This window comes from Mirounga angustirostris, unplaced genomic scaffold, assembly GCF_029215605.1.
Source record: "Mirounga angustirostris isolate CCGP_5_RB_7025 unplaced genomic scaffold, mMirAng1.0.hap1 SCAF_3, whole genome shotgun sequence".
In the NCBI taxonomy this organism is placed as follows: Eukaryota; Metazoa; Chordata; class Mammalia; order Carnivora; family Phocidae; genus Mirounga; species Mirounga angustirostris.
Window position 1 is genome coordinate 55,804,782 of NW_026991711.1, and position 25,207 is coordinate 55,829,988.

The window sequence follows — 25,207 nt, forward strand, 5'->3', positions numbered from 1 at the left end:
CTCATGGAAGCGCAGAGTCAAGGTCACGCGGGGCCAGGGAACTGCCAACACAAAGGCGGCATCATGTTCTCTCAACACAGCTTGGGACGTGGCCTTACCCTTAGTCCTGACATGTCAATCACAACAGCAGGGATACCTTCTTCATCTCCTTTTGGAGCCACCTGCTCAAGCAGGTGGTAATAAGCTTTTGAGTCCTGCGAGAAATGAAGAAATTACAATTTCAGGGGCGCCTGCGTGGCTCAGTCGTTACGCGTCTGCCTTCGGCTCAGGTCACGATCCCAGGGTCCTGGGATCGAGCCCTGCGTCGGGCTCCCTGCTCAGCAGAGAGCCTGCGTCTCCCTCTGCCCTCTTCCTTCTCGTGCTCTCATTCTCTCTGTCTCAAATAAATAAATAAAATCTTAAAAAAAATAAATAAAAAATAGGGGCGCCTGGGTGGCTCAGTCGTTAAGCGTCTGCCTTCGGCTCAGGTCATGATCCCGGGGTCCTGGGATCGAACCCCGCATCAGGTTCCCTGCTCCTCAGGAGGCCTGCTTCTCCCTCTCCCCCTCCCCCTGCTTGTGTTCTCTCTCTTGCTGTGTGTCTCTCTGTCAAATAAATAAAATCTTTAAAAAAAAAATAAAAACTCTTATAACTCAATAAAAAAAGACAACTCAATTAAAACATGGACAAAGTCTGTGTATAGACATTTCTCCAAACAAGACTTAAAATAGTTAACAAGCACATAAAAAGAAGCTGAGCATCATTAATCATTAGGGAAATGCAGATAAAAAGCATAGTGAGGGGCGCCTGGGTGGCTCAGTCGTTACGCGTCTGCCTTCGGCTCAGGTCATGGTCCCAGGGTCCTGGGATCGAGCCCCGCATCGGGCTCCCTGCTCCGTGGGAAGCCTGCTTCTCCCTCTCCCACTCCCCCTGCTTGTGTTCCCTCTCTCGCTGTGTCTCTCTCTGTCAAATAAGTAAAATATTTAAAAAAAAAAAAAAAGAAATTACAATTTCAAACCAGCACAGCTAATCACATACTCAGCACGCCAATAATTTCCCAAAAGCAAACATATTATATTTCTTATTTGACTGTCATTCAAGAATGCAACTTCATTAACAAAGCTGGAAGCATTCACTAATCTGAATTTTCTCTCTCTGTTTACATATCGTTATCGGACCTTCTCTTTTAAAGGCGTATAACAAACATAGGATATATACAAAAGGCAACCCAAAGAAGCAAATGCTATTTTGTTGTTCTTAGGGGAGGAAAATAATTCATTTGTACGTATTAAATTGTATACAGGAAAATATATATACCTTTATATTGCTGCAGAAGTCAGTCAGCTAAGGTTTAATTAAAAAAAAAAAGGGATGGAGAAAGGAAGCAGAAGTTTAAGGCAGAGTTTAAAAATACATTTAAATGGACAGTCAGCAAAAGAAAAATAAGGACTTCAAAGACAGAAGGTTGAAGCATTAACAAGCAATCTTTATGTAAAAGGAGATATTAAGATGACAAGCACACTTAATGTTTATCAAGAAGTTGGAAAAAAAAATGGTTAAATTTAGTGATAGCAGCTTGGATACAGATATTGAATTCTCATGTTTTCCTAGATTTACAAATATGCTTATTGATGAAAAGAATTCACAGAATCCTAGTCTTAAAATGGTAATTTATGCTCATTCAATAAAAGCATACAGATAATCAGGTAATTTATTTAATAATTTAAAAGCATCTTAATTTCTCTTAAAGACTGAAAAATCAGCAGTTCTCTTTTTGTTTTTAAACCTGCATGGGGCCTGCGGACAGCAGAGGTAGGCTCCCCACTTGTGACATTAGAGACGTTAGAACCAGAGAAAGCCTGCCACTGACGCTGCACCTGGGGAATTCTCTTTTCATCTCTCCCTTCCACCCTCTCCTTCTCTTACTTTTTAACGTAGCTATTTTGAAGTCAGTGAAAGTTCCATGCAGGTGTCGGGCACAAATCAAATCTGCCTACCACGTATTACATCTGCTTAGCTTTGCTAAGTCTCCTCTCATTTTATCTGACCCTAATAAACCCTTCTCACTCGCTCCCCATGTTTGCAGACTTTGTGTGATTTAAGGGCACCTCCCAAAGCTGCCAGATGCTCAGACATACATCACAGCGCTGACCTTGGGCAGGATGCAGCTGTCTGCCCCGTGGTGACAGGCACCGCCCCTATCTATGCTCAGCTTGCCAGCTCCTATGGTTATTATTCTAAAGAACACAGCTTTTTAGTGATGAGAAATCAGATAAATTTATGGCTCAGACGAAGCAGCCTAATTTTCGCTGAAAAGCTTGAAAATTTTGGCTGAAACAGGTGCAGAGCTTAACTGGTGAGCACCAAGGAAGATAACGCTGCTATCCAGCTCCTGTTAAATCCCCACTTGGTTGGTGGTGCCAGGCCATCAATAACCAGTGAAAGTGGTGTAGTTAGAAAAATGCATTTGGCATTATTAGCTTAGGTGCTAAGGAATGGGGGATTTTCCATCTAGAAGCTTCCGTCTAACCAGCACCATGCCTGGCAGCCATTGCGTCCATGGCAGGGGGAAGCTGTCACTCAAAGGAATATAAGCCCAGGTGACTCTTGGTGAGTCTTGTGACCTTTCCTCTGACTCATTCTCTTTGGAGAAGATTTCTTTTTAACTTTTGAGAAAGTGGAGACTGAAAAGGTTTTCTCATGCTGCATCCCAGCATCTCACACCACTCCTTAAGCTCCTTCTGTCTTGGCCCATCTGTCCTTAGTGCCAACAGCTGTCTTTCACCCTGACACGGAACTTTTCACCAACTGGAAAACCACAGGGCATGCTTCCCTCAGTCTTTCCCCCTTTGGATCTCTGCTGTAGGACTGCCTGCCCTTCTACCTGCCCTGGGGGGCATTCTCATTGCAGACGGTTTCCAGAATCATTATCTTTTAAAAACCACTCTGGTTTCTACAAATGAATACCTTTCCAGAAATTCACCGGTTGTTTTAGAGAGGCAGTATGTATGGTACTCAAGGACGGGGACCTTGGAGGCTGACTGCTGGGTTTGAATTCTGATCCCGTTCCCCAGCTATGTGAACCTGAACAAATTAAATTCCCCTTCTACCTCAGTTTCCTTATCTGTAAAATGAGAAAGTAATAACCTTTACCGCAAAGGTTTATCGTGAGGATTAAATGAGCCAATACACATAGAAAGCAGGTAGAACAGTGTCTGGTATACAGCAGACACCGTGTTTGGTGTTCTTAGTGTCCTCAGAAGAGGAATCCTCATTGAATTTTTTTAAAGGATTCCCATCTGATGCTCCCAACAGATGCTCCCTGATTTTTGATAAAATCAGAAGGACATCACCAGTCCTACACATACTCTTCCTTGAAAAGCAGTCTGACCTCTTGCCCTTCCTCCCTCTACTTGCTGACGCTCTCACTCCAGGGGAGGCCCATCTCCCTTTGATTCTGTGGCCTCACTAGGACTTTGGACAGATCTACACCGGGGCCCTTGAGAGGAGCGAGCAGCTCCCACGGCACCAGCCGCACCCCCACCCCCGCCAACGAACTCTAGAGCCTCTGAAGTGATGGAGCCGAGTCTGTCTTTTCTCCACAAATGCCCCAATTCCCCCTCTCTGCTGCAGTTCGTCCTGTTCAGAGCACACTCCTCCTACCTTGATGTCAGTACTGAAGTTGCTGAGCCTGTTGCAGCCTGCGTTCTCCAGGTGGTAGTTAGCCCACCTCAGCAGGAGCTCCTCAGGGGAGAGTTTCATCAAGTCCTCCAGACTCTCCCCTTCTCTCAAAAGAGCAATCAGAGCTGAAGAAGGACAAAAGCCGAAGAAAAATAAATACAGGGGATATCTGAAGGGATTAGTTAGAACTTCAGTGAGCTCTGCTGGAAAGCTGACAGAGCAATGTTGTTTCTCTGGGGTAAGGGGACCTACAGCCTCTCCCATGGACTAAACACTTTATTATCATTCCCTAAAAAGGAAGGTAAGGTTTTGAGAGCTTATCTATTATCCTCATTTTTCAGGTGGGGAAGACATGTCACCAGTGAATCTCAGTGCTATGCCTAAGAAGAAGACCATGGCCATGGAAGAGCCACAGAAATAACCAAGACTATCAGGCTCAGAAGGCTCCACCGGGTCTGTCAGACCACATTTTACGATACGACAACAGTTCTGTTTTCAAGAGATCAATTTTGTAATAATGACAATTGTCTTCTTGTCTACTCCCAGAGGTGTTTTATATTTCAAATGCTTACTTGCATAATTACAGCATCTCAAAAACTGTAATCAACTCTTTCCTCTATTTTTCCCAGCTGAATAAATATATTTTGCTCAGCTAGAAGGTTTAAATTTAGTTGCAGTCATAATTTGTAAATCAATATTCTTTGTCATGGGTTCTAAGTTTCCTATTTGCTTTTTCTCCTCTATATTATGTTTAATAGATATTTGGTTTAAAATTGGCAACCCAGGGTTTTTTGCTGGTTATTGTGATTTGGAGATATAAATTAAAAAGTATGTATAACTAAAGATTAGAATTTGGCTACAGATTTCATAGGGCTCTGTCCTGGAAAGCTAAAAGGTAACCCTGTTTTTTTATGATTCTTACCACGATCTACTTCTTTTATCTAAACAACAGGGCTGTAATTGTTTAAATGCAGATAGAATGGGGAGAGCAGACGGAGTAAGATTGACAGCTACAATATTTAGTTGCGAACTTTGAAACCCTACATGTAATCTTCCATAGTCTTGGTAAGAAATAGATCAACTTTCTCCTAATCTGGTGCTATCACTTTGGTATATGAATGTGAACCGCTTCATCAAATACAAGTTAAAAAGGAGTCTATTTGTTACTAAGTATCTAGAAGCAAAGTGAACCCAGAAAAGCCCTTGAGGTTGCATCCCAGACAGCCAGGACTGAGCTCTAGGTTCTAAGTTATGATTAGTCTGTGGTCTTAAAAAGGTTTTGTTCTGTCATTTTAAAAAGTCTGGTCAGTGTGGATACCATTAATGCAATGGATTCGATGTAACTATAGTTTTCAAAAGTTAAGGATTCTGAGCTTGACTATTCTGACATCTTCCCCCTACAGCCCCCAACACATGCATTAATAAAAAGCCAGGCCACTAATAACAACTTGTGGCTTTGCTCATACCTTCATTTCTACTGAGTTCGATGTCAGCAAACAATCCAATCTTGATGACTTGCCACAAAAGTCCCAGGACCAGGTAAGGCTTCCCCTCCTTTAAGTCCTCAGCCCCAATGTTAACCACATGGCATCCAATGGCTGAGGCAGAATTCAGAGCCAGGTTCAAATTCTCCTGAGGTAGAAAAAGTGTACAAATGTTGTTTTTAACTTTGCAGATGTCAAACAATGATTCCTGGATGACAACAATGCTTTGCTTCTGGAAAGTTCACAGGTCTAGAGGCATGGTCTTCACTAAATTTTAACACTGAGAGAAAGCAGTGAGCAACAACTGAAAGAAAAACATCTGGTCACCCAGATACTGGGCTTATGCCTGTTCACTCAAACTGGCACCTTGAGTCGATAGTCCATCCTGGCCTGGTTCAAACTAACGAGTCTTACAGTTTTCCACTGTGCCCTGTGATGGAGCCGACACACTCAACATCCCCACTGGCCAGACATAAAGGGGCACCTTTGAGGGTAGTCATTGTCTTGCCATTGGCAATCGTTAACAGCACAACTGTTGATATAAATCAAGGTCATAAAAAAAGAGTAACAAAATAGCTTTTTGACTTTCAGACTGGGTATTAAGAGAATGAAAAATACACAGATCAAATTCCTAGAAAAGATAGAGTGGTTTTTACTGAGACAATTTATTGAGTATCCAGAATATCTAGGGGCCTTAAGTATATACACACCTACACACACATACACACACGCACATACATACATGTTCTTATCACTAATAACAATGTATATAATGTGTATACACCTCATACACAGTTGGAATAGAAACAATGCCATTTTCAGTCTAGAATCTATATACTGTTCTTGGGTCCACAAAGGAGAAGATACTAGAGGCAGCGACGTATAGAAGTTGTGTTTACGACAAATTAAAAACAAAAGACAGGGGGCACCTGGGTGGCTCAGTCGTTAAGCGTCTGCCTTCGGCTCAGGTCAGGATCCCAGGGTCCTGGGATCGAGCCCCACATCGGGCTCCCTGCTCGGTGGGAAGCCTGCTTCTCCCTCTCCCACTCCCCCTGCTTGTGTTCCTGCTCTCGCTATGTCTCTCTCTGTCAAATAAATAAGTAAAATCTTTAAAAAACAAAACAAAACAACAACAAAAAAAACCAAAAAAAAAAAAGACAGGCCACCAGTGAATTGGAAAGAGGACTATCAGACAGCTGGGTTTCTGCCCGAGTGTAGAGCTCAAATGATGAGCAAAAAATACCGTTTCTATTCATGGCTGATATTAAAATTCAACATCAAGATTAAATTTACCATTAAGTGCATTCATACAGGTTTAATCACTGTTCTCACATTGGTTCCTGCTTCCGTTTTAAAAGTACACAGCACTGCTTACAATCAAACAGCATAACATACTGTTCATGACTTAAGGAGTAGGACATGCTTTCTGAGCAAGAGAATTGCAATAGTGTTGAAACACTGGAACGTAACACAGAAATACGGCTTACTTACTACTGGTTACTGTTCCCGTTAATCAACAAATTGAAGGCATAAGACCAAGTTATATTTGGTGGCTGCAGCCAATACCACTGTTAGGCTGCCGGAGGACTTCCCCTTTGTTGCCCCCTCACTTCTTTGAAAGGCTTATCTTTTCAGTTAACATGCTGTGGATTTGGCGTCAGCTCAAAGATAAATTGCTAGGGAAAGTGGAGTTAAAAACTTAGCCCATGTGAATTTTATTCCTAAGGGGCCAAAACAAAGAATGCCCCCCAACTACTAACACCCCACCAACATTCCCCCCTCCCAGGTTCCCTGTTATATTATTAAAGAAAAAACAAAACTGTCTCCCTCTGTCCCCACGAGTCGTGACAAACCACCGGCCGCAGAGCTGGGTTTGGGAATAGCGCCCGAGTACCTGGAAAAGGCTGGCTCTGCATTTCCAGGGCTCATTCATTCCAAGCACAATCGTACAGTTTGGCAACAGAGAGAAGACATACCTGAATGGTGAAGGGGGTGAGTTTCTTTTTGTTGATTGTCCTTTCATCAATTGTGTCTGGCACTGATAGGTTGATCATTTTACTGAAAAAAGAAACAATTACATTAAAGAAAGCTGGCTTCTGAATAACAGAGTCCAGTGACATGGAATTTAAATTCTAGCAATACCATCTGCAAAGACGACAGCAATATAATCTGTGTGATCCAGTGTTTAGATATAAAATCAGTTATGCAATTTTGATTAGATTAAAACTCTACGGGAAAGGTCAAGGTTCCTGAAATCATACTAATATACTGAGGCATGAAATAAAGAGCCCACTTTTTTCATGCACCTAAGAAGCTGCAAAATCATCCTGGTGTTCTCAGCATATTAGGAAATTCTGGGTAGAAAGCCAAGGCAAATCCTCCATAAGTACTTTACTTTCTCAGCTGTGAAAATTGTATATAAATGACTATATATACACTATGTAAGTGACCACCTGTATGCTTCTGAGCTTGTATAATGTCTAAATTTCTGACACCTGGTAGAACACTATACTTTTAACTAAGTGGATGATAAAATGTTTTATATCCTGCTGTAGTCACTGTTGTATCAGTACTTGAGAAATTTCACCCACTTAAGTGTCTCTAATACATTGATCAGATATCTAAGGTAAGCAATTATTATTTGTAAAAAAACTGCTTTTATTCACTTAGCACTGGTTTAACCTCCAAAGGGGCATAGAAAATAAATCTCCTTAGGTCACCTCCATCTTATTTAAAGAAAGGAAGTTGAAAAAGCAAATCCAAAGAAACAACAACAAATTCAAAGAATAGTAAACTTGACTGTGGCTATTTGTTTTTAATGAGAAATCGGCATTAACATTTTTTCCTAACAATTTTTAAGCAACTACCTTTTCTGTGGTGTTCTTTAAAGATGTATTTCTATAACTTTGTCGTGTGTGTGTATGTGTATGTGTGTGTGTGTGTGTTTAATATATATTTAAATGAAAGGCGCTTTATTGCAATTCAGGCAAAACAAACTCTTAAGTCATTATTTGAAAAATAATGAAACTGTTGGTGAACTAGAAGCTGTGGGAGCTGGTAGGAGGGAGGGGTGACTTTAGAAAGCAGAAGGTAACCTTGCTCTTGAAAAGCTTATGGTGCAATTATAGACACAAAATATATGGATATGAAAAGTTACCTAATGGTCCAAAAAAAGAGCATTATAATGGCTCCCAAAGTACTACAAATATGTGCTTTGAGAATCCAGTGCAGGGAGAGACCCCTGGGGAACTGGAATAGACCAGAAACTGTTAGGGTAAATGATTTCTATAGGAGAGGATGTGGAAGAGTATTCTTAAAAAGAAGAAGAGAAGGCAAAGCCACAGTTGCAGTTATGAGCAGGACGTGTGTGGGGAAGAATAAATGTGGTTGCTGATGCATTCAGTTATTCACGCAGCCATTCACTCAGTAGCCTGGGCTGGGTACCTGAGTCATGGGGCTCCTGGGAGGTAAAACTAGAAGGAGACTGAGGGAAGATGATGGAGTGCGTTGGATGCCAACCTAAGGAACTTGATCCCAAGGCTACATTTTTTATGTCTTTTTTTTTTTCAGTTGACAGTTTTTAAAATGAACTCTCAAGGTGAACTCAAATAAAATACCAAAAGCAGAATTGTTCTGCTCAGAGCAGGGAAGAAGGGGTTCTACGTCTTATCTACCCATCCTTCCCTCCAACTCCTGTGCCCACCTGAGAGCGAGCATTTCAAGCCTCTTCACTAATACCATGTCTGACAGTGGTCTCAGAAGCTGCTAAAAGCAAGAGCTACAGAAGCATTTCAAAGACACCATCATGACTAGTGTGTGTTGAGGTCTTCTGCAGACCAAAAATCTTCCTCTTTTTCCAGGTGTCCTCAGCATCTGAAGTGCATGTTTGTATGTACCACTCAAAAGGCCCTTTGCTGAAGGTCTTGCATTGGGTTTCTTCAATTATCATGCTGCTATCATCAATCTATTTTCACGGTAGGTCATGTTCAGATGAAGCCAAGTGGCATATATTCCAAAAAGAATTGCTTTGGGCCTTGTATTATTGCATCTTTATCTGTATTTATTTGTCTCTATGCTGCACATCCCTCTCCTCCAACCAAGGAATAACAGTTTTACTTTTCTCATTAGAAGTTGCTTTTGAAATTAGTTTGCTTTCCAAGGACCTGCCAAGTAAAAGTCCAGAAAGCAGTTCGGGTCCAGCTGAGCACCAAAGGAAGTTGGCCTAGGATAAACACAATGAATTGTTGGTATTCCCGAAAATCCCAGGAAAACCTCTGGAAACCAAGAAGGAAGTGTTATTTACCAAAGGACAATGCCATCCCCAACAGCACTGAAGAGATCATTTGTGTTTGGATTCATTGGAATAACATGTCGACAGTCTGGGTCATTCTCCAGGGCTTTGTTTATCCAGTTGACAAAGGCATACTTCTCTTCCTCTGCAAGTAAATGATAAAAATGACTTACTTGCAAAGTGAAAATCTGACATAAACAAAATTATACACATGGATCTCAGACTGTCATGTCTAGGGGTGACATTGAGATATTATCTGGTCCCTTATCCTATCATCTCACATTTTTTGACATTAAAAAAAAAAACCCTCAGATGACTTCAGGAATAGGCACAGAATCTCTGTTCACTCCAAGTCATAAAATATATGGCAGGCAGATTTAGAAATTATATATATAATATGTAACTATCATATATAACTATATATATATAAATAATAGATACATTTTATTTATATTTAGATACAATTTAAATATGAATGTGATCTCATGCTTATAGGATAAAACTCAGGCTGTCTTTAGCCCAGCCAATTTATTTATTTTTTATTTTTTATTTTTAAAGATTTTATTTATTTATTTGACAGAGAAGGAGAGAGAGAGCACACAAGCAGAGGCAGAGGGAGAGGGAGAAGCAGACTCCCCACCGAGCAGGAAGCCCAGTGCGGGACTCGATCCCAGGACCCTGGGATCATGATCTGAGCCGAAGGCAGACGCTTAACAACTGAGCCACCCAGGTGCCCCAAGCCCAGCCAATTTAAATGTGAGATGATCACAGATAATCCCTGTAATATCTTTGAGCTTCTTCATACAATCATAATGAAATTGCTATGAAATAAAATCTTTTGTGATATAATCTTTCTTTCCTATCAGTAAAGCTGCCAGAAGTTGATTTTGGAAGTTTTAATAAAACCTCAAGTTATGCCTTACAGCCCAGCACCGTGTTTCCCAAATTGTGTGTCACTGAAAACAATAGGGTCCCTCAGAAGAATCCTGAGTCACAAAAGTTTGAGAAGCACCGCAGTAGCACATCACTGTCTTGAAGATTCATCATACATATTTAAATAATTTCTGTCTTTACTTTAAAAGTAAAAGGTTAGGGCGCCTGGGTAGCTCAGTCGTTAAGTGTCTGCCTTTGGCTCAGGTCATGGTCCCAGGGTCCTGGGATCGAGTCCCGCATCGGGCTCTCTGCTCCTTGGGAGCCTCCTTCTCCCTCTGCCTCTCTCTCTCTGTCTCTCATGAATAAATAAATAAAAATCTTAAAAAAAATAAAATAAAATAAAATAAAAGTAAAAGGTTAGGGCGCCTGGGTGGCTCAGTCATTAAGCGTCTGCCTTCGGCTCAGGTCATGGTCCCAGGGTCCTGGGATTGAGCCCCACATCAGGCTCCCTGCTCAGCGGGAAGCCTGCTTCTCTCCCACTCCCCCTGCTTGTGTTCCTGCTCTCGCTATGTCTCTCTCTGTCAAATAAATAAAAAATAAAATCTTAAAAAAAAAAAAAAGTAAAAGGTTAAACAGTGTCTCCACAATCACAGACTGTACTTAATCATGAATTTACCTTTAAGATCAGTTAATGTTTTGAAGAACTCAGCTTGGGATTTGTTGGATTACCATCCTGTTTGAACTTTTAGTTTCCGTTAAGGCTGTTGGATGCCAGCCTTCCGAAGAAATATACAACTTCTTTCCAAATCAGTGAAAACACAGTTTTTTTGTTTTCTTTTTTGACCAATTAGCAGGCATTGAGAATTATTACAAAGTTTAGAGGAGACAGAAGCCTGAGTAGTTCATTTTATCCATAAGATTTAACAAAGGAGTTCTGGCAGCCTTGGTGTATTTTTTAAATGCTATTGAGATTATTTGGTATTGGACTCTACCTAGGATTAGGATTGCTCCTCCTACCTTATGTCCTTGGAACTGACCCACCAACCACAGGACAACAGGCAGTAGTCAATAAACTTGTGTTGGATTATTTAGGTTTAGACTCTGTAATGCCAGGAAGGCACAGATCCTTTCCATATGGCCCCCTTTCCCACTACCCTGCCAGTCTCCCCTCATGCCAGCCCCCACCCCACTTCCACCACGCACCCACTGGGACATCCTACCTGAATAGGAGTGCTGGGTGCCGACACTAGACTGCTCCGAAGTACCACCAATTGCACAGATCCCTTCCTTCTTGTTGATTGCCTTTCTAAAGGTCTTGGCAACATCTGTGCTTTTTAGGCCATGAAAAACCTGCCAAAATGTAATGTACCTTTAGAAACCCAATCTGTGATCAAGAAAACCACAAAGGGAAGAATATGTAATGTTGAAGCAAGGAGGGTGGGAATGTATTTCTGGATATTTTTCAAATTAAAGCCCCAGGTTTCAAATGCATCTCCTTGTATTCTGCATCATACTCACCTTGATAAACTCATCAAAGCTGATCCTCCCATCCTGGTCTAGATCACCTGTAGCCATCAGGTTTTCTGTGATTTCTCTCACTCTGTACCCAGGCAGAGGCAAGCAAGCAGCCTTGAACAAGTCATTCAACTCATTGCAGCTGATGTACCCATTGCCGTCGGTATCTGCAAAGCAAGCAGCCACCTGAAGTTTCAGGGCAATTCGGGTAACAGGATGAAGAGGTGAGGGAAGGTGAGTGTGCTGGAGAGGCAATCATTTAGGGTCCATAGCCTGACCCCATGCGAGAGCCAGAGTCTCACGAGGGGCCTGTTTCTATGAGAGATGGACATTAGTGTCACTTCCAACATCCACGAGTCATCATGTCACAACAGAGGTTCTGGAAGCAGGAGCTGAAGAGACTTATAGGAACAGATGGGAAAATAAATCACAAGCTTAGAGATATAAAGAAAAACTACGGAATTGTAGAAAAACAAAGGAAACCAAAGAAAACAGACAAGATAAAAATAGGAGAAAAGCTGCAGGTGTGAAAGTGTTCATTCCATGTTTTGATAGAGAAAGAAGTAATTTTCCTAAAGTGAACCTTTCAAAATTAAGTTCCCCCAGCTCCTCTGGCCAATACCACTGTATTCCTTTCACTTGTACCAATTTGCTTATATTACCATTTCATCGAATCTGTCCTGAAGCTACTCAGTAAAGAGGAGAATTATGTGACTTGAGCTGCCTGGTCTACTCACCAACTTTGGCAAAAGCTTCTCTGAGCTCCATCATTTCTTCATCGGACACTGATCCTCTTGCCATTTTTATTGCTTTAGGCAACAGATCTGCAGAAGGAAAAGAACAGAAGGAATGACTTCTGTGCATCTTAATTCTTAAAGTACCACATTAAGCAGCAGTCTCCATTTATTAAATGAAGAAATATCCCTCTGCATCCCTCATGATTTATAACTATCTTTCCAATATGTAAGAAATCGCCTTATGCTTAACGCTCCATGTGGTGGTCTCCAATTGGCTCTCACCACTTTCTCCTCTCCCTGTGTGTATAGAATGCTCCTCACATCAGGAGGTGGAGCTGATTTCTCTCCCCCTTGAATCTGGGCTGATCCTGCATCTGCTTTGAATACTGAGAAGGCAGTAGAAGCCATGTCTGGGACTGGAATCTTCTGGCGCCTTCCTTTTGGAATGCCCGTTCTTAGGATGTTCCCTCTTGGAAACCAAGTGCCATGCTGTGAGTAGTCCAAGCCACATGAAGAAGCCGATGACTGGGCACTTTGGTTAACAGTCCCTGCTGGGCTCCCAGCTGACAGTCAGCATCGACTGCCATGCACTGCAGTAGGGCCATTGGAGATGTTCCCACTGATTTGAGACCCTCGATGTCCACAGTCCCAGTCAAATCACACGGAGCAGAAAAATCACCCAGATGTGCCCAGTCAACAGAATCAAGAGACATGATAAAATGATTGTTGCTTTAAAGCACCAAGTCTTGGAGTGGTGTGTTACATGGTAATATACAACCATAACACTTAACTTTTACATAAATGTCTTTTTTAGAGATGATGTCATGTCACATCACATCTGTTGGCCAAGCCAACAGATAACTTTTATAACTTCAAAGGGAGTTTTCAAAGTTCTCTAAATATTTAGAGAAGGAGGAAGGGAACCTGACCCTCTAATAATTCATATATGGGAATCTGAGGGACCTTTGAAGTGTTCTTTTTTCAGAAAGGCTTGTCTTGCTGAGAAACCTAAGGCTAGCGCTGGAGTTATTCATTCTCCTTTCCCTGAGCTTTATTGCTGCCCTCTAGTGGGTAGAAAGACAATGAAACAGAAAACATATTCTCCATGCCCCTAGCTAATTTCACACCGGAATATTTCAAATTGGAGTTCCACTAAAGCTTGCTGGATTTCCTGGTGGGGAAGGAATGAGTGAGTGGGGTGGGAGTGTGGATGATGGGGTATTTTTACATGGAATTATAATTTGAGCATTTTAGTGAAGTTACTGATTTTTTAAAAATATCTTATATTTGTTGCAGGATATTGTTTTAAATGAATTTCCTTTTCTATACATTCACAGCATTCTCTAGTGCTGTGCTTGTTCTCAGTGGCAACCAACAGCCACAGAAAAACAACAGTTTTAACACTTCCACCCATAGGCCAAAAATGCCTTATGTTCAATTCTGCAAAGCCACATCTATTAGCCACCAACTATTTTGTCATGTACATAGAGCAATGGCTTCAAACTTTTGTTTCCCTCCAAATCCTTTGTTACCAGAAGCTTTACATGTAGATAAAAGCGAACAAATAAAAAGAACAACGCTGAGAGGCTTTGGTTGAAAAATCCCAAATGTCCCCCTGCCACCACTAGCCCACTTCCTGTCACCTTAGGTACCTGGAGGAACTCAAGGGAGCATGATTTGAAAGTCACAGAATCAGATTGTTGCTATTTCAATTCCTCTGCAAATATGTTTTATTATCCATAAAAATTTTATTATTTACCTTATGTATCTAAGAAGTTTCACTGGTTCTCTGAAGGAAGGTAAAACTGTGTAGAACTTAACCATACAAGCAAACATGAGTTACACAGCACAGTGACCCTCGGGGACAGGCAATGGCTAGCTGACTTTCTTGCCATCTTCGTTCCCTTTCCTTTTTTTGTCTGCCTTTCTCTGTCTCCTTCCTCCCTTTTTTCTTTTTTTCATCCTTTCCTTCCATCCATCCTTCCTTCCTCCCCAACCCCCACCAAGCCTTGTCCCCAAAACAATTTGAGCCAGGTTACAAAATTACATCCAAACCTAAGAATTAAACGAATAAAATCACACAATTGTTTTTTTGTTTTTTAATATAACTTTTTTTTTAAAGATTTTATTTATTTATTTGAGAGAGAGAGTGAGAGAGAGAAAGAGCACAAGAGGGGGGAGCGGGAGAGGAGAAGCAGACTCCCTGCTGAGCAGGGAGCCCGATGCGGGACTCGATCCCGGGACTCCAGGATCATGACCTGAGCCGAAGGCAGTCGCTTAACCAACTGAGCCACCCAGGCACCCTAATATAACTTTTTAAAAAAGATTTTATTTATTTGAGAGAGTGAAAGAGACAGAGAAAGAGAGAAAGCATGAGCAGGGGGGAGGGGTAGAGGGAGAAGCAGGTTCCCCACTGAGCAGGGAGCTCCCGATGCTGGGCTCGATGCTGGGATCATGACCTGAGCCGAAGGCAGATGCTTAACTGACTGACCCATCCAGGTGCCCCCAAATCATGCAATTGTTAAGGAGAAATAAACATGGGCAAAATAAGATAATGGCAGGGAGGAGCTTTATGCCTCCAAATCCAGAGTTAAGACTGCACATTTTGCTAGAAGGAGGCTGAAAATCTAGCTCCAAGTTCTCTAGAAGCTAATGCAAAAAGGAAAATGTCATCAGTTACATAATTCACTCTATCTATATAAGCCAAAGAAACCAATTTTTTTAGGGCTACAGAACCGAGGTCTGATGGCAATCCCTTCACCCAGGCCTCAAGGAGAGGACACTTGTGGGATGCAGTAAACACAAGCTTTGTGTTTATTATAATGTCTCTCAATGAAATCTGATGGCATAAATATATGTATTCCCATTTTGTATAACAGGAAACAGAAGCTCAGAGAAGTTAGGACACATATCTCAGATCACACAGCCAGGGAGAAGAGCAGCCAGGATTCCAATTCTCAAATCTTTTCTCTTCACTCACGCTATCTATTCAGGTTCAATGCCTTTACACTCGTGTTAGATATTCATTTTGTCCACTCATTCGCTCACTTAGCAATTATTCATTAGTCGTCTAATATGTATACTCCATGGGAGATTTAAAAAACTGTAACAGAGAGCCTACCTAGGTGTTCTAGCTTAGGAATATCATGCTTTCACGTGTTAGGAAAGCAAGTCTTGGGTTAAGAAATTAGTACATTAACTTTGTACCCTTTACTAGATCCTTGTGACTAATTTGGCCAGGCTCTCCCTTATGCCTTTACAAATATTCCCTATAGACATGAAGAGAAGGCTCTCCTCCATCCTACTTTAGCAAGATCTTTGATAAAGTCTGGTCTAAAGCCACTTAACACTTCTTTGTTCATGGATGTTCATGGGATTATGAGAGAAATTCATTCATTTACAAATATTTTCTGAATGTCTACTATAAGCCAGGTACTGCCCCTCATTTCAGGCAAGGGACATCTACATTGACCTAGTTACCCTGAAAGCATGAAGCAATGTTAAAGGTAAGGAGAATGAATGGGATCTCTGAGCCTTCTGAGCCTAAACTTAGTCCTATCCTTTGACATAGAGTTTTAGGTTGTAGAGCATGGTAAGAGACCGGTGAAAAACACAAGTAAAGGTAAAAAAGGAGATGACATTTTAAGGGTCAAGAGCGGGACCAAAGAAGAAACAAAAGAGTTATAATATGAGGTGAGAAAGAAAATCTAAAGATCATGGTACAATGAAAAAGTAGAGAAATCTTTTAGCATAGAAATTGCATGGCCCATTCAAATTAAAGACCTAGAAAGGGGGGTAAAAAAGCATTATTTTAAAACCATGTGATTTTTAAACCATGGCAAGTAGGTCAAGATGATAAACATGAGCATCCGGAGAACTGTATTTTTCTAAGAGATTTATAAATGGGGAAGATCAACTTGGAGAAGCCATATAGTCAGACAGTCGTCACATTTTAAAAATCCAAAATCCTTCAGTGGTTAAAAGCTAAAGGAAAATTTATTTGAAAAGGTGAATTGGACGGGGCGCCTGAGTGGCTCAGTTAAGCATCCAACTCTTGGTTTCACCTCAGGTCATGATCTCAGGGGTCGTGTGAGATGGAGCCCTGCATTGAGCCCCATGCACTGGGCCTCCACGCTTAGTGGGGAGTCTGATTGACCTTCTTTCCCTCCCTCTGCCCTCCTTGCACCTTTAAATAGATTCATACATATATACAAACTTTAAAAAGGTGAATTGGAGAAGGAATAGTCAACAGCCCAAGTTACTGTGCTACTGTGTTGTTTTGGGGTGCAAGCATGAATATCTGGAGGGGGTCTCATTTACTATCAGAATGAGCAGTAGGTCCTGGAAACACAAACCAACTTTTAGAGGCAGAAGGAACTTAAAGAAATAATTGATTACAACTCCTTCATTTTATAGATAAGAAAACGAAAGTTTTCATGAGATGAAATGCTTTGTCTATGTACATGTTCTCGAAGCAAGGCTGGAGTTTTAAATGTAGTTGCTGGTGAGCAGAGCAGGAAGAGGGTGGAGGTACCCTTAATAGGGCCATTAAGGTCCATAACTGAGAAGAGACCCTTTAACTAATTGAACCAAACACGCAAATGGCAGCATGTTCACAAAACAGAGAAGCGGGAAGAGGAGGGAATTAAAAACATGCAGATCAGACCGTTTCTAAGAAGGGTATTGCTGGGGTTAGAATCAACTATTAGGTACTTTACACAGTCTATTAATGTGTTTTTCTGGAAAAAACATACCCACTTCATGCCCGTTCGAAGGTACGGGTTATAGTAATGGGAGTCAAATTCATAAGGATAGTAAGTTAGGGTTTCAGTTTGCAAATTACTGGTACCACGTTGGTGGCAGTCTCTAGAGAGCTTGCTGCAGTAATGGGATGTGCTGAGCCGTTTGGAGCCTGAAAGAAGTGGCTGAGGAAGGCATGTTCCTTCCTGGTTCCACTCTACCGCTCCTGCGTTAACTGCGGCCCCCTTTTGTTTTTTCCAGTTTTACTGAGAAATCATTGACATGGATCACTGTGTAAGTTTAAGGTGTACAGCATGATAGTTTGATTTACGTATGATCAGACGAGGTTCGGCTAACATCCATCTTCTCCTACAGATACAATAAAAAGAGAAAAAGAAGAAAAGAATAAAGGGACTATTTTTTCTTCTTGTGATGACAACTCTTAGGATTTGCTCTCAGCAGTTCTCCTATATACCACACAGTGGTGCCAGCCATGTGCATCGCATCCCTAGGACCTGTTTATCTTATAATTGGAAGTTTGTACCTTTTGACCGCCTTCCTCCAATCTTCCCTCCCCTACCACCTACTTTTAGTAACCACAAGTCAGATTTCTTCTTCCGTAAGTTTAGCTCTAGTTGTTTTGTTTTTATTTTTATGTTTTTTTTTAGATCCCACATATAAGCAAGATCAGACAGTATTTGTCTTTCTGTCTGACTTATCTCACTTAGATAATGCCTTCAAGGTCCATTCATGTTGTCGCAAATGGTAGAATTTCCTCCTTTTTTATGGCTGAATAATACTCCATTGTATATTCTTTATCCCTTATTAATGCCCTCCTAGAAACCATTTTAAGGTCTCTTGCAAGTCAGTGGTGAATTTTGGAACCGTGTTTCTGAATCACTGCCCAAATCATAAATCTAAGAAGACAGACTCAAACCATTCATCTAAGTCACATTTGGCTGCTAGTTTTCCTGCAAGCACTTAGATTTATTAAATCAATAGCTATAAAATCCTAAGACATTTGGCCAAAGAAAGTACTGGCTGTTCACTTTCATAAGATTATTTCTAAAGTCCTAAGAAAACAAAATAACTCCCTAAATTGCAAAAGCCACAAAACCTGCTCATTTCTTTTTTTTTACTATGTTATGTTAATCACCATACATTACATCGTTAGTTTTTGATGTAGTGTTCCATGATTCATTGTTTGCGTATAACACCCAGTGCTCCATTCAATATGTGCCCTCTTTAATACCCATCAAAGGGCTAACCCATCCCCCCACCCCCCCACCCCCCACCCCTGAAACCCTCAGTTTGCTTCTCAGAGTCCATAGTCTCTCATGGTTCGTCTCCCCGTCCGGAAACCTGCTCATTTCTTTAGGTCAGTGAGTTTTGAGTCTCAGCTTAGAGGAGGCTGGTATTTTCCAGATCAGTAGTGAAAGAGAATTTCTGATAATGACTAGATTAAAGGAACCTGACTCAACTTCCCTAAAGCTGGAATACAGAAGCAAGGGTATAGGTGGGAGGTTACTATAGAACAGTGCTGTGGAATTTACAGAAGGAAATACATTCTCTAAAAATAAATGCAAAAATGTAAGCTGAATTTTCTCTGAGGAGTTTCCCGACTGATAATGAAAGGCTGCAGAAAAGGATGGGAAAAGGTGATCGGCCCAGAGTGAGATGCTCAAGGGCTAGATTCCTTTCTGAGAGGGGGTAGTGGTGGGCTGGTCAGTATTTTGGTTTGCTATATTGATGCCCAGTTATATAACTGCCAGGATCAGGGAGGCATCTGTAACCTGGCATCACATTGCCTAGGGACTCTTTTGAATGTGTCCTACTTTTCCTGCAACTTGACACACTGGGTAAAGTAAAACTGGAAACTCAGGACCCAGATTCCTAGCTCTACCTCAATAATTTCAATACGTAGGCAGGAGAAAACTATACAACTTCCAAACAGTCAGTTAATAATCCAAAACAACATGTAATCGAGAACATCATTAATACTGCAATCTTTAGTGCTAGACTATGCTGCCTGAAGTGAGGAACATAAAATACATAGGAGTCCGAAGCAAAATACCCCTAGGTTTTTAAGAAGCCATCATGATAAACTTCTATGAGACAAGGAAGCAGCTTTGCTTCAGGTAATTCAGTCCCCTTCATGTTACAAAGTAGCCCACTGCAGGGGATCTAACCACCACCAGTAATTTACTGTATCTTCTTGGGATACCATTCCTCTGTGGAAGAGATATTCCAAAGTTTTACATAAAGGATGATTCTGAAAATGTTTTCTAAAAATGACTTTGTTTTTAAGAAGCCAAATAATGATAAATAGCCTCAAATACAGATGCCCATTTAAAGGAGCTCTTACGAGTTCTTTTGTCAAGTCAAAATCTCCTTTGGATCGTCTTTTTTCTCCCTGCAGATACACTGATTTGCCCAAGGGCTGCTCCAGAGCACAGAACTCGTATCTCTGTGGCCTTGGGGATAAAGGTACAGAAGGAGTGAGGTGGGGGCACGGACTCAGTGGCTCTCTTCTCTAGCTATCTCGGGCCCTGTAAACCCTCACGGGAAGCCTGCAGGTGAGATTACTCTAAACCTAGTGAACATGTTGTTCTGGGAGCCTCTGTGGTCTGATCACGGTTGAGGGGCTTTGGAAGCTGTATAAAGCATAGCACATAGAGCTCGGTTCAGTCACCCACCACGGACTGCCCATCTCCCCGCCTCCCCTCCCCCAGCACACCCCGATGCCACCTGTTTTCTACCGAGTTGCTCAGAGCCATTACGGATGTGACACAGAGCAAACCTCTTGCAAGCCGAGGGGATACTCGAGGCTTGGGGTTGCGGAGGCCCTCGATGCCTTGTCATCTCTCTCCTTTCCTAGGGTATAGACACTGATGCTCCTGGTGTTAACGTCTTGAAAATCTGCAGCTACCCTTCATTCTACATTCTACCACAAGGACTTCAAGATCCAGACGCTTCCCTACTGAAACTTCAGGGTATCCTTGGATGGTTTCAAAAAGCTGAATATTATTACGGACTAGCAGATTATCTACTATTCAATTATCTCAGTATCAGACACCATCCGTTCATTCACTGTTTGTTTAATCATTCATTCTTTCTCATCCTCTATGAGTATATGTGCAAAGCACTGCTCTGGTAGCTGGACGATGAGCATGGGGGTCACAAAGCCTCGGGCTGCAGGAAGCCCACAGTTAAGGGTCAGGTTTCAAATGTGATGCAGAAATTATAGCTCACTTATTGCAAGATGGTTAATAAACACAAAAAGTTTTGAAGATGGAAAATGAGTAAGTGAAACAGGGCTGTGAGGGGAAAAAAAAAAAAGGCTAGCTAAGAGTAAGAAATTAACATAGAAACTTACCAAAAAATAAAAAGAGCAAACATCTGAATCAGCCATGCAAAAAGGTATCCAGATAATTTATACTCTTGTACACCTCCAAGGAAACCATAACCAAAATAACCAGCAGGGAGTGGGACAAAGTGCCCAGTATGGGGGCCTGGGAGACCTAGGGTATCTGTGGGATATTGGGCTCCGATTTGCCTCCTTGGGCCTTTTGTTTCATCTATAAATTGTGAGATGAAATTCCTTCCATGTTAAAAGTTCCCAAAGTCGGGGGCGCCTGGGGGGCTTAGTCGGTTAAGCAGCTGCCTTACGCTGGGATCGAGCCCCACATCAGGGTCCCTGCTCAGTGGGAGCCTGCTTCTCCCTCTCTCTCTGCTGCTCCCCCTGCTTGTGCTCTCTCTCTCTCTGTCAAATAAATAAATAAAATCTTTTAAAAAAATAAAAATAAAAAGTTCAAAAAATCTATTCACTAGCTGGTAAGTGCACAAGTTAGAGCCCAGAGAAGGTGTATTTCAAATGGCCCCAGAAATAGGGGGAGGGGTCATCAGGAGCTGTGGCAGACGCCCTGATGGGCCTTCTCTGGGAGGCGTCGCCTCTGAAAAGGACCCAGCATCTCCCAGCCCCTCCTGGCTCCTGCTCTTACCTCAGCAGCAGGTAAATCTCTGTCCTCGTGCATTCTGCTCACTGACCAAGGCGGATGCCCACTACTTGGCTGCTCAGCACAGAGCAGGGAAGTTACCAAAGCAGCATGTGGGGACCTGCTTTCTGAGATGTCACTGTGAACAGCTTAAGAACTGCTGATCCAGTTCACTCCCAGTTTCTAGGCAAAACTGTATGCTAACTGTCCCAGAAAGAGAGCCATCTACTATTTTCTTAAAAATATCCAAATAAGGAAACCCTATAACCTCTCTGGTGTCTCATATCCCTACCTGTAACCTAAATCTTTTCTGATACGATTAAAGCTTTCTCTCTCTTGGGCTATTCTCAGAGGGAATTATAGAAGCTGTTCAATTCATAAAAATTCTGTCACATGCCTTAGTGCTCACCACCAAGCCTTTTAAAAAAAATTCTTTTAACCTGTTTTTGGGGGGCTTATCTTCAAACCTTTAACAGTTTTCTTTGCTATATTCTGCCAACTTCCTTAAATGATGACATAAGAAGAACAGAGTCATAGAATGTAGAGGTGAAGGGACCATAGAGATTATCTGGCCACTCTCTTCCGGCCACAGAGGAGTGAAATGACACCCCAGTTAAAGGATGCTGTCACCAGGCTCACTGGGACTGGAGTCCAGGCCTCCTTATTTTTCCTCCTTGTAAGTTTTCAAACTTAAGAGGTAATGCTGTCCTTTAAGGAAGACCTGCTCAATATACAGTAAGAGTAATTCCTCCCATGATTTCAAATATTTAATAAATATAATTTCCTGTGGTTCCTGTACATGAAGAAGAACTTAGTCTAGGTATTGAGAAGGCATTGTCAGGCTACAAAGGTCCTAGGTCCTCGGCTACAAACAACAGGTGCCGAATCCTATATACAGGTACTATTGGCACCTTCTAGGTTATAATGACCAAGGCTAGGCAAACAAATTCTTCTGGGTGTTTTTTCTTGACTTTGCATTGAGGCCCTCTGATTTTCCCTCGCAACCAAAATAGCAAACCACATTAAAACAACTCACCCCGAGGCACAATGTTCAAAAGATAAAATGCCCAAATCACAAATACTAAAATGACACCTTCAGGCTTCTAAAAACAATCTGCATGGCTTCAGACATTCTGTTCTGGCTGTTGGGTGGGGATCAGTGAGCTCTTCCACCTCTGAGCTCTGGTCCTGACCTGGGCACGTGGCTTCTGCTTCCACACCCATCTCTTCCAGCAGATTATGAGATCACAAGCTGGAAGTCTGGACCAGAAGTCATCTCATGGAGCTGCCACATGGCAGGTAATCAGGTGAATGAACAAACCCACTAACTGATGGCATACAGGGCCTTGAGAAGTCTACTCTCACCTCCTTTGAGGAGTTTTCCGATAATATTCTTGTGCACATGCTAAAAATATCCGTCCGGGGGAAAGGGGCAAATGCCTACAGCAAGCAAGCGAGTGCTTTGAATTTCGTGAAACCATTTTGCTGGAAGAATGACTTTGCGGAGTTGATCTGGGGACTGAAGAGAGGCTAATGTCCCTAGGCAGTCTTCGACCTGGCCATGGAATGCTCCCTGGACCCGCTCCGCCAGCCGCCAGCCATGGGTTTCTGCCTGCGGCAGCAGAGCCTGGCACTAGGCCTCTTCAAGCTGTTTCTATAAACCCTGCTGGCTGCCTGTGATGCTTAGCAGTGGGTCTCTAAGTACAGTGTCTGACTTTGAGCAGAGTCCTGCTGAGGTGAGAGGAAAGGAACTGTGGAGACACATCAGTGACCAAAAGGAGAGTGAAACCAGCCGGGATGCTCCCAGAACCAGGAGCACCTAGGAAGTAGTGAGGAATGGGTGCTAGAGTTCCCCTGGACATAACTTGCATAGCACTATATGGACTATGAAATTCATCCTCTGGTAATTCTAAACATCTGCTACGAAACAAATGCATGTATCTGTACATTTCTTCTTTCAATAATTATCTGCCAGATACCTACTCTGTGCAGGTCCTGGGTTAGATGCTGGCAACACAAAGGTTAGATGTGGCCCCGGTCTGTTTAGTACAGGGGAGAGTGGATTCTAGTCACTAGAATACAGAGGGAAATTTAGATCCACAGGAAGGGGGAAAAGAGCTCTCCCCTGTAGAGCCAAGCATGGCCCCCATAAGAAGTGACATTTGACCTGGATTTCCACAGATGAGGAGCTGCTTAAAGATCAGTCTTTTTTCTTATTCATGCAGGATGATTAATCCTTATTCTCTCCATAGAATGTTCTCTCCATCTATGTTGGAGTCAGAGAAAACAATAGCCAGAGGACAAATGGGAAGGCCAGCTAATGTTTACTGAATGGTTATTCAATGCTAAGTGTTTTATATGCATTATCACATTTAACTTTAGCCACAATCCTATGGAGCATTATTATGATTTCCTCTTTATAGATGAGGGAACTGAGATTTTAATAACAGGTCCAGGGTTACCTTGCTATGAACTAGGGAAGCCTTACGCTTACACCAGAGCCTGGGGGTAGGGGAGAGCACCCTACACTACCCCCATGCTGTAGGCCAACACAATGTAGGTCTTACTGGAGGCAACCTTTCCTTGTGCCTGTGACCACTGGGTTTCTGTATCTTAAAGTTCTCTGCTCTCCTTTGGGGTTACTCAGCTCTGACCTCATGTTAACGAGGGACACACACCCTTTGCAAGATTTTACCTATGACTAGGGCTCTTCCTGGGCTCTTTTGAGAAGTTCTAAATGTTTCTTCTCTTCAATTCCTCACCATCTTGAGCAAAGAGTTAAGAACGAGAACACCACCAGGGGGTCTTGCCCGTTCCTGCCCATGCCTTTGGTGCACAAGGGATCCTCTTCGCTAGGAACTCCACACCTGTCATCCAATCACATTTCATAAAGCACTGGCCTTCTTCTAGGTGCTGGAGATGCAAAGATGAATAGATGAATCCTTGCTCTTACAGGACACCCAGTCCCATGAAGGAATATGCCTATGCAACTCAGAGGCCACCCTGACCTTCACACTCGAAAGGGGTTATTATCATGGTGCTGTGGGAGCACAGACAGGAAAGCACTTAACTCTGCCCCAGAAGGAAGGGAAAGCTACCCAAAGAAGGTGATGCTAACCTTCATTGAGCTACATCTTAAAGAACCAGCTGGAGTTTTCCAAAAAGAAAAAAATGGAAAAGGGCCCTCCACTTCTCCCCACATTAGTGCCTCCCTTATCCATGGGGTATACGTTCCAAGACCCCCAGTGGATGCCTGAGACCACAGATAGTACCAAACCCTATAAATACTATGTTTTCCTTTATATATACACAACTATGATAAAGTTTAATTTATAAATTAGGCACAGTAAGAGACTAGCAATAGTAACTATTAGAACAATTCTAACAATATTCTGCAATAAAATTTATGTGAATGTGGTCTCTCTCTCAAAATACCTTATTGTACTGTACTCACTCTTCTTGTGAAGATGGGTGATGATAAAACGCCTACGTGATGTTCAGATGAAGTGAGGGGAATGATGTAAGGCAGCCGTAGGCTACTGTTGACCATTGACCTTCTGAAAATGTCAGGAGGAGGATATTCTGCTTTCAGGACCGCAGTTGACTGTAACTGAAACTGTGGAATGTGAACCACGGATAAGGGGGGCTACTGTATAAGAGAAAAGAGCCCTGCAAAGTGAGGAGACAAGCAGGAGAAGATCACCAAGGAAGCTGTTGTGGGTTTGGCATGACTGGCCCAGGAGGCAGCTCCTAGAAGAATTTGGGCGAGAGCCAGCATAGTTGCCTTCCTCACTAGCTCTTGTTTCCAGAAGAAAATCCTTGGTGGTCTAGGCTCTCCTTGCTATCTTCAGTCACAATGCTTATGGCATCCCCTCTAGGTAATACATTCTCCAACCTCCTCAAGCAACAAAA

The 25,207-nt window shown here is 42.2% G+C and overlaps 1 protein-coding gene across 4 annotated transcripts in view; it reads right to left on the reverse strand.

Annotated features, from left to right (window-relative positions):
* Positions 1-25,207, reverse strand: part of LCP1 (lymphocyte cytosolic protein 1) — an 83,995-nt gene that overhangs the window by 20,486 nt on the left and 38,302 nt on the right. For all 4 annotated transcript variants that reach the window (XM_045869460.3, XM_064586095.1, XM_045869461.3 and 1 more), the window contains 8 exons: positions 12,561-12,647; positions 11,827-11,990; positions 11,529-11,658; positions 9,448-9,580; positions 7,121-7,202; positions 5,127-5,292; positions 3,643-3,785; positions 99-194 (listed from right to left, as the gene is read on the reverse strand). In XM_045869460.3, the coding sequence (XP_045725416.2) occupies positions 99-194; positions 3,643-3,785; positions 5,127-5,292; positions 7,121-7,202; positions 9,448-9,580; positions 11,529-11,658; positions 11,827-11,990; positions 12,561-12,624 (978 nt within the window). In that variant the 5' untranslated portion in view covers positions 12,625-12,647. The remainder of the gene's footprint in view (positions 1-98; positions 195-3,642; positions 3,786-5,126; positions 5,293-7,120; positions 7,203-9,447; positions 9,581-11,528; positions 11,659-11,826; positions 11,991-12,560; positions 12,648-25,207) is intronic.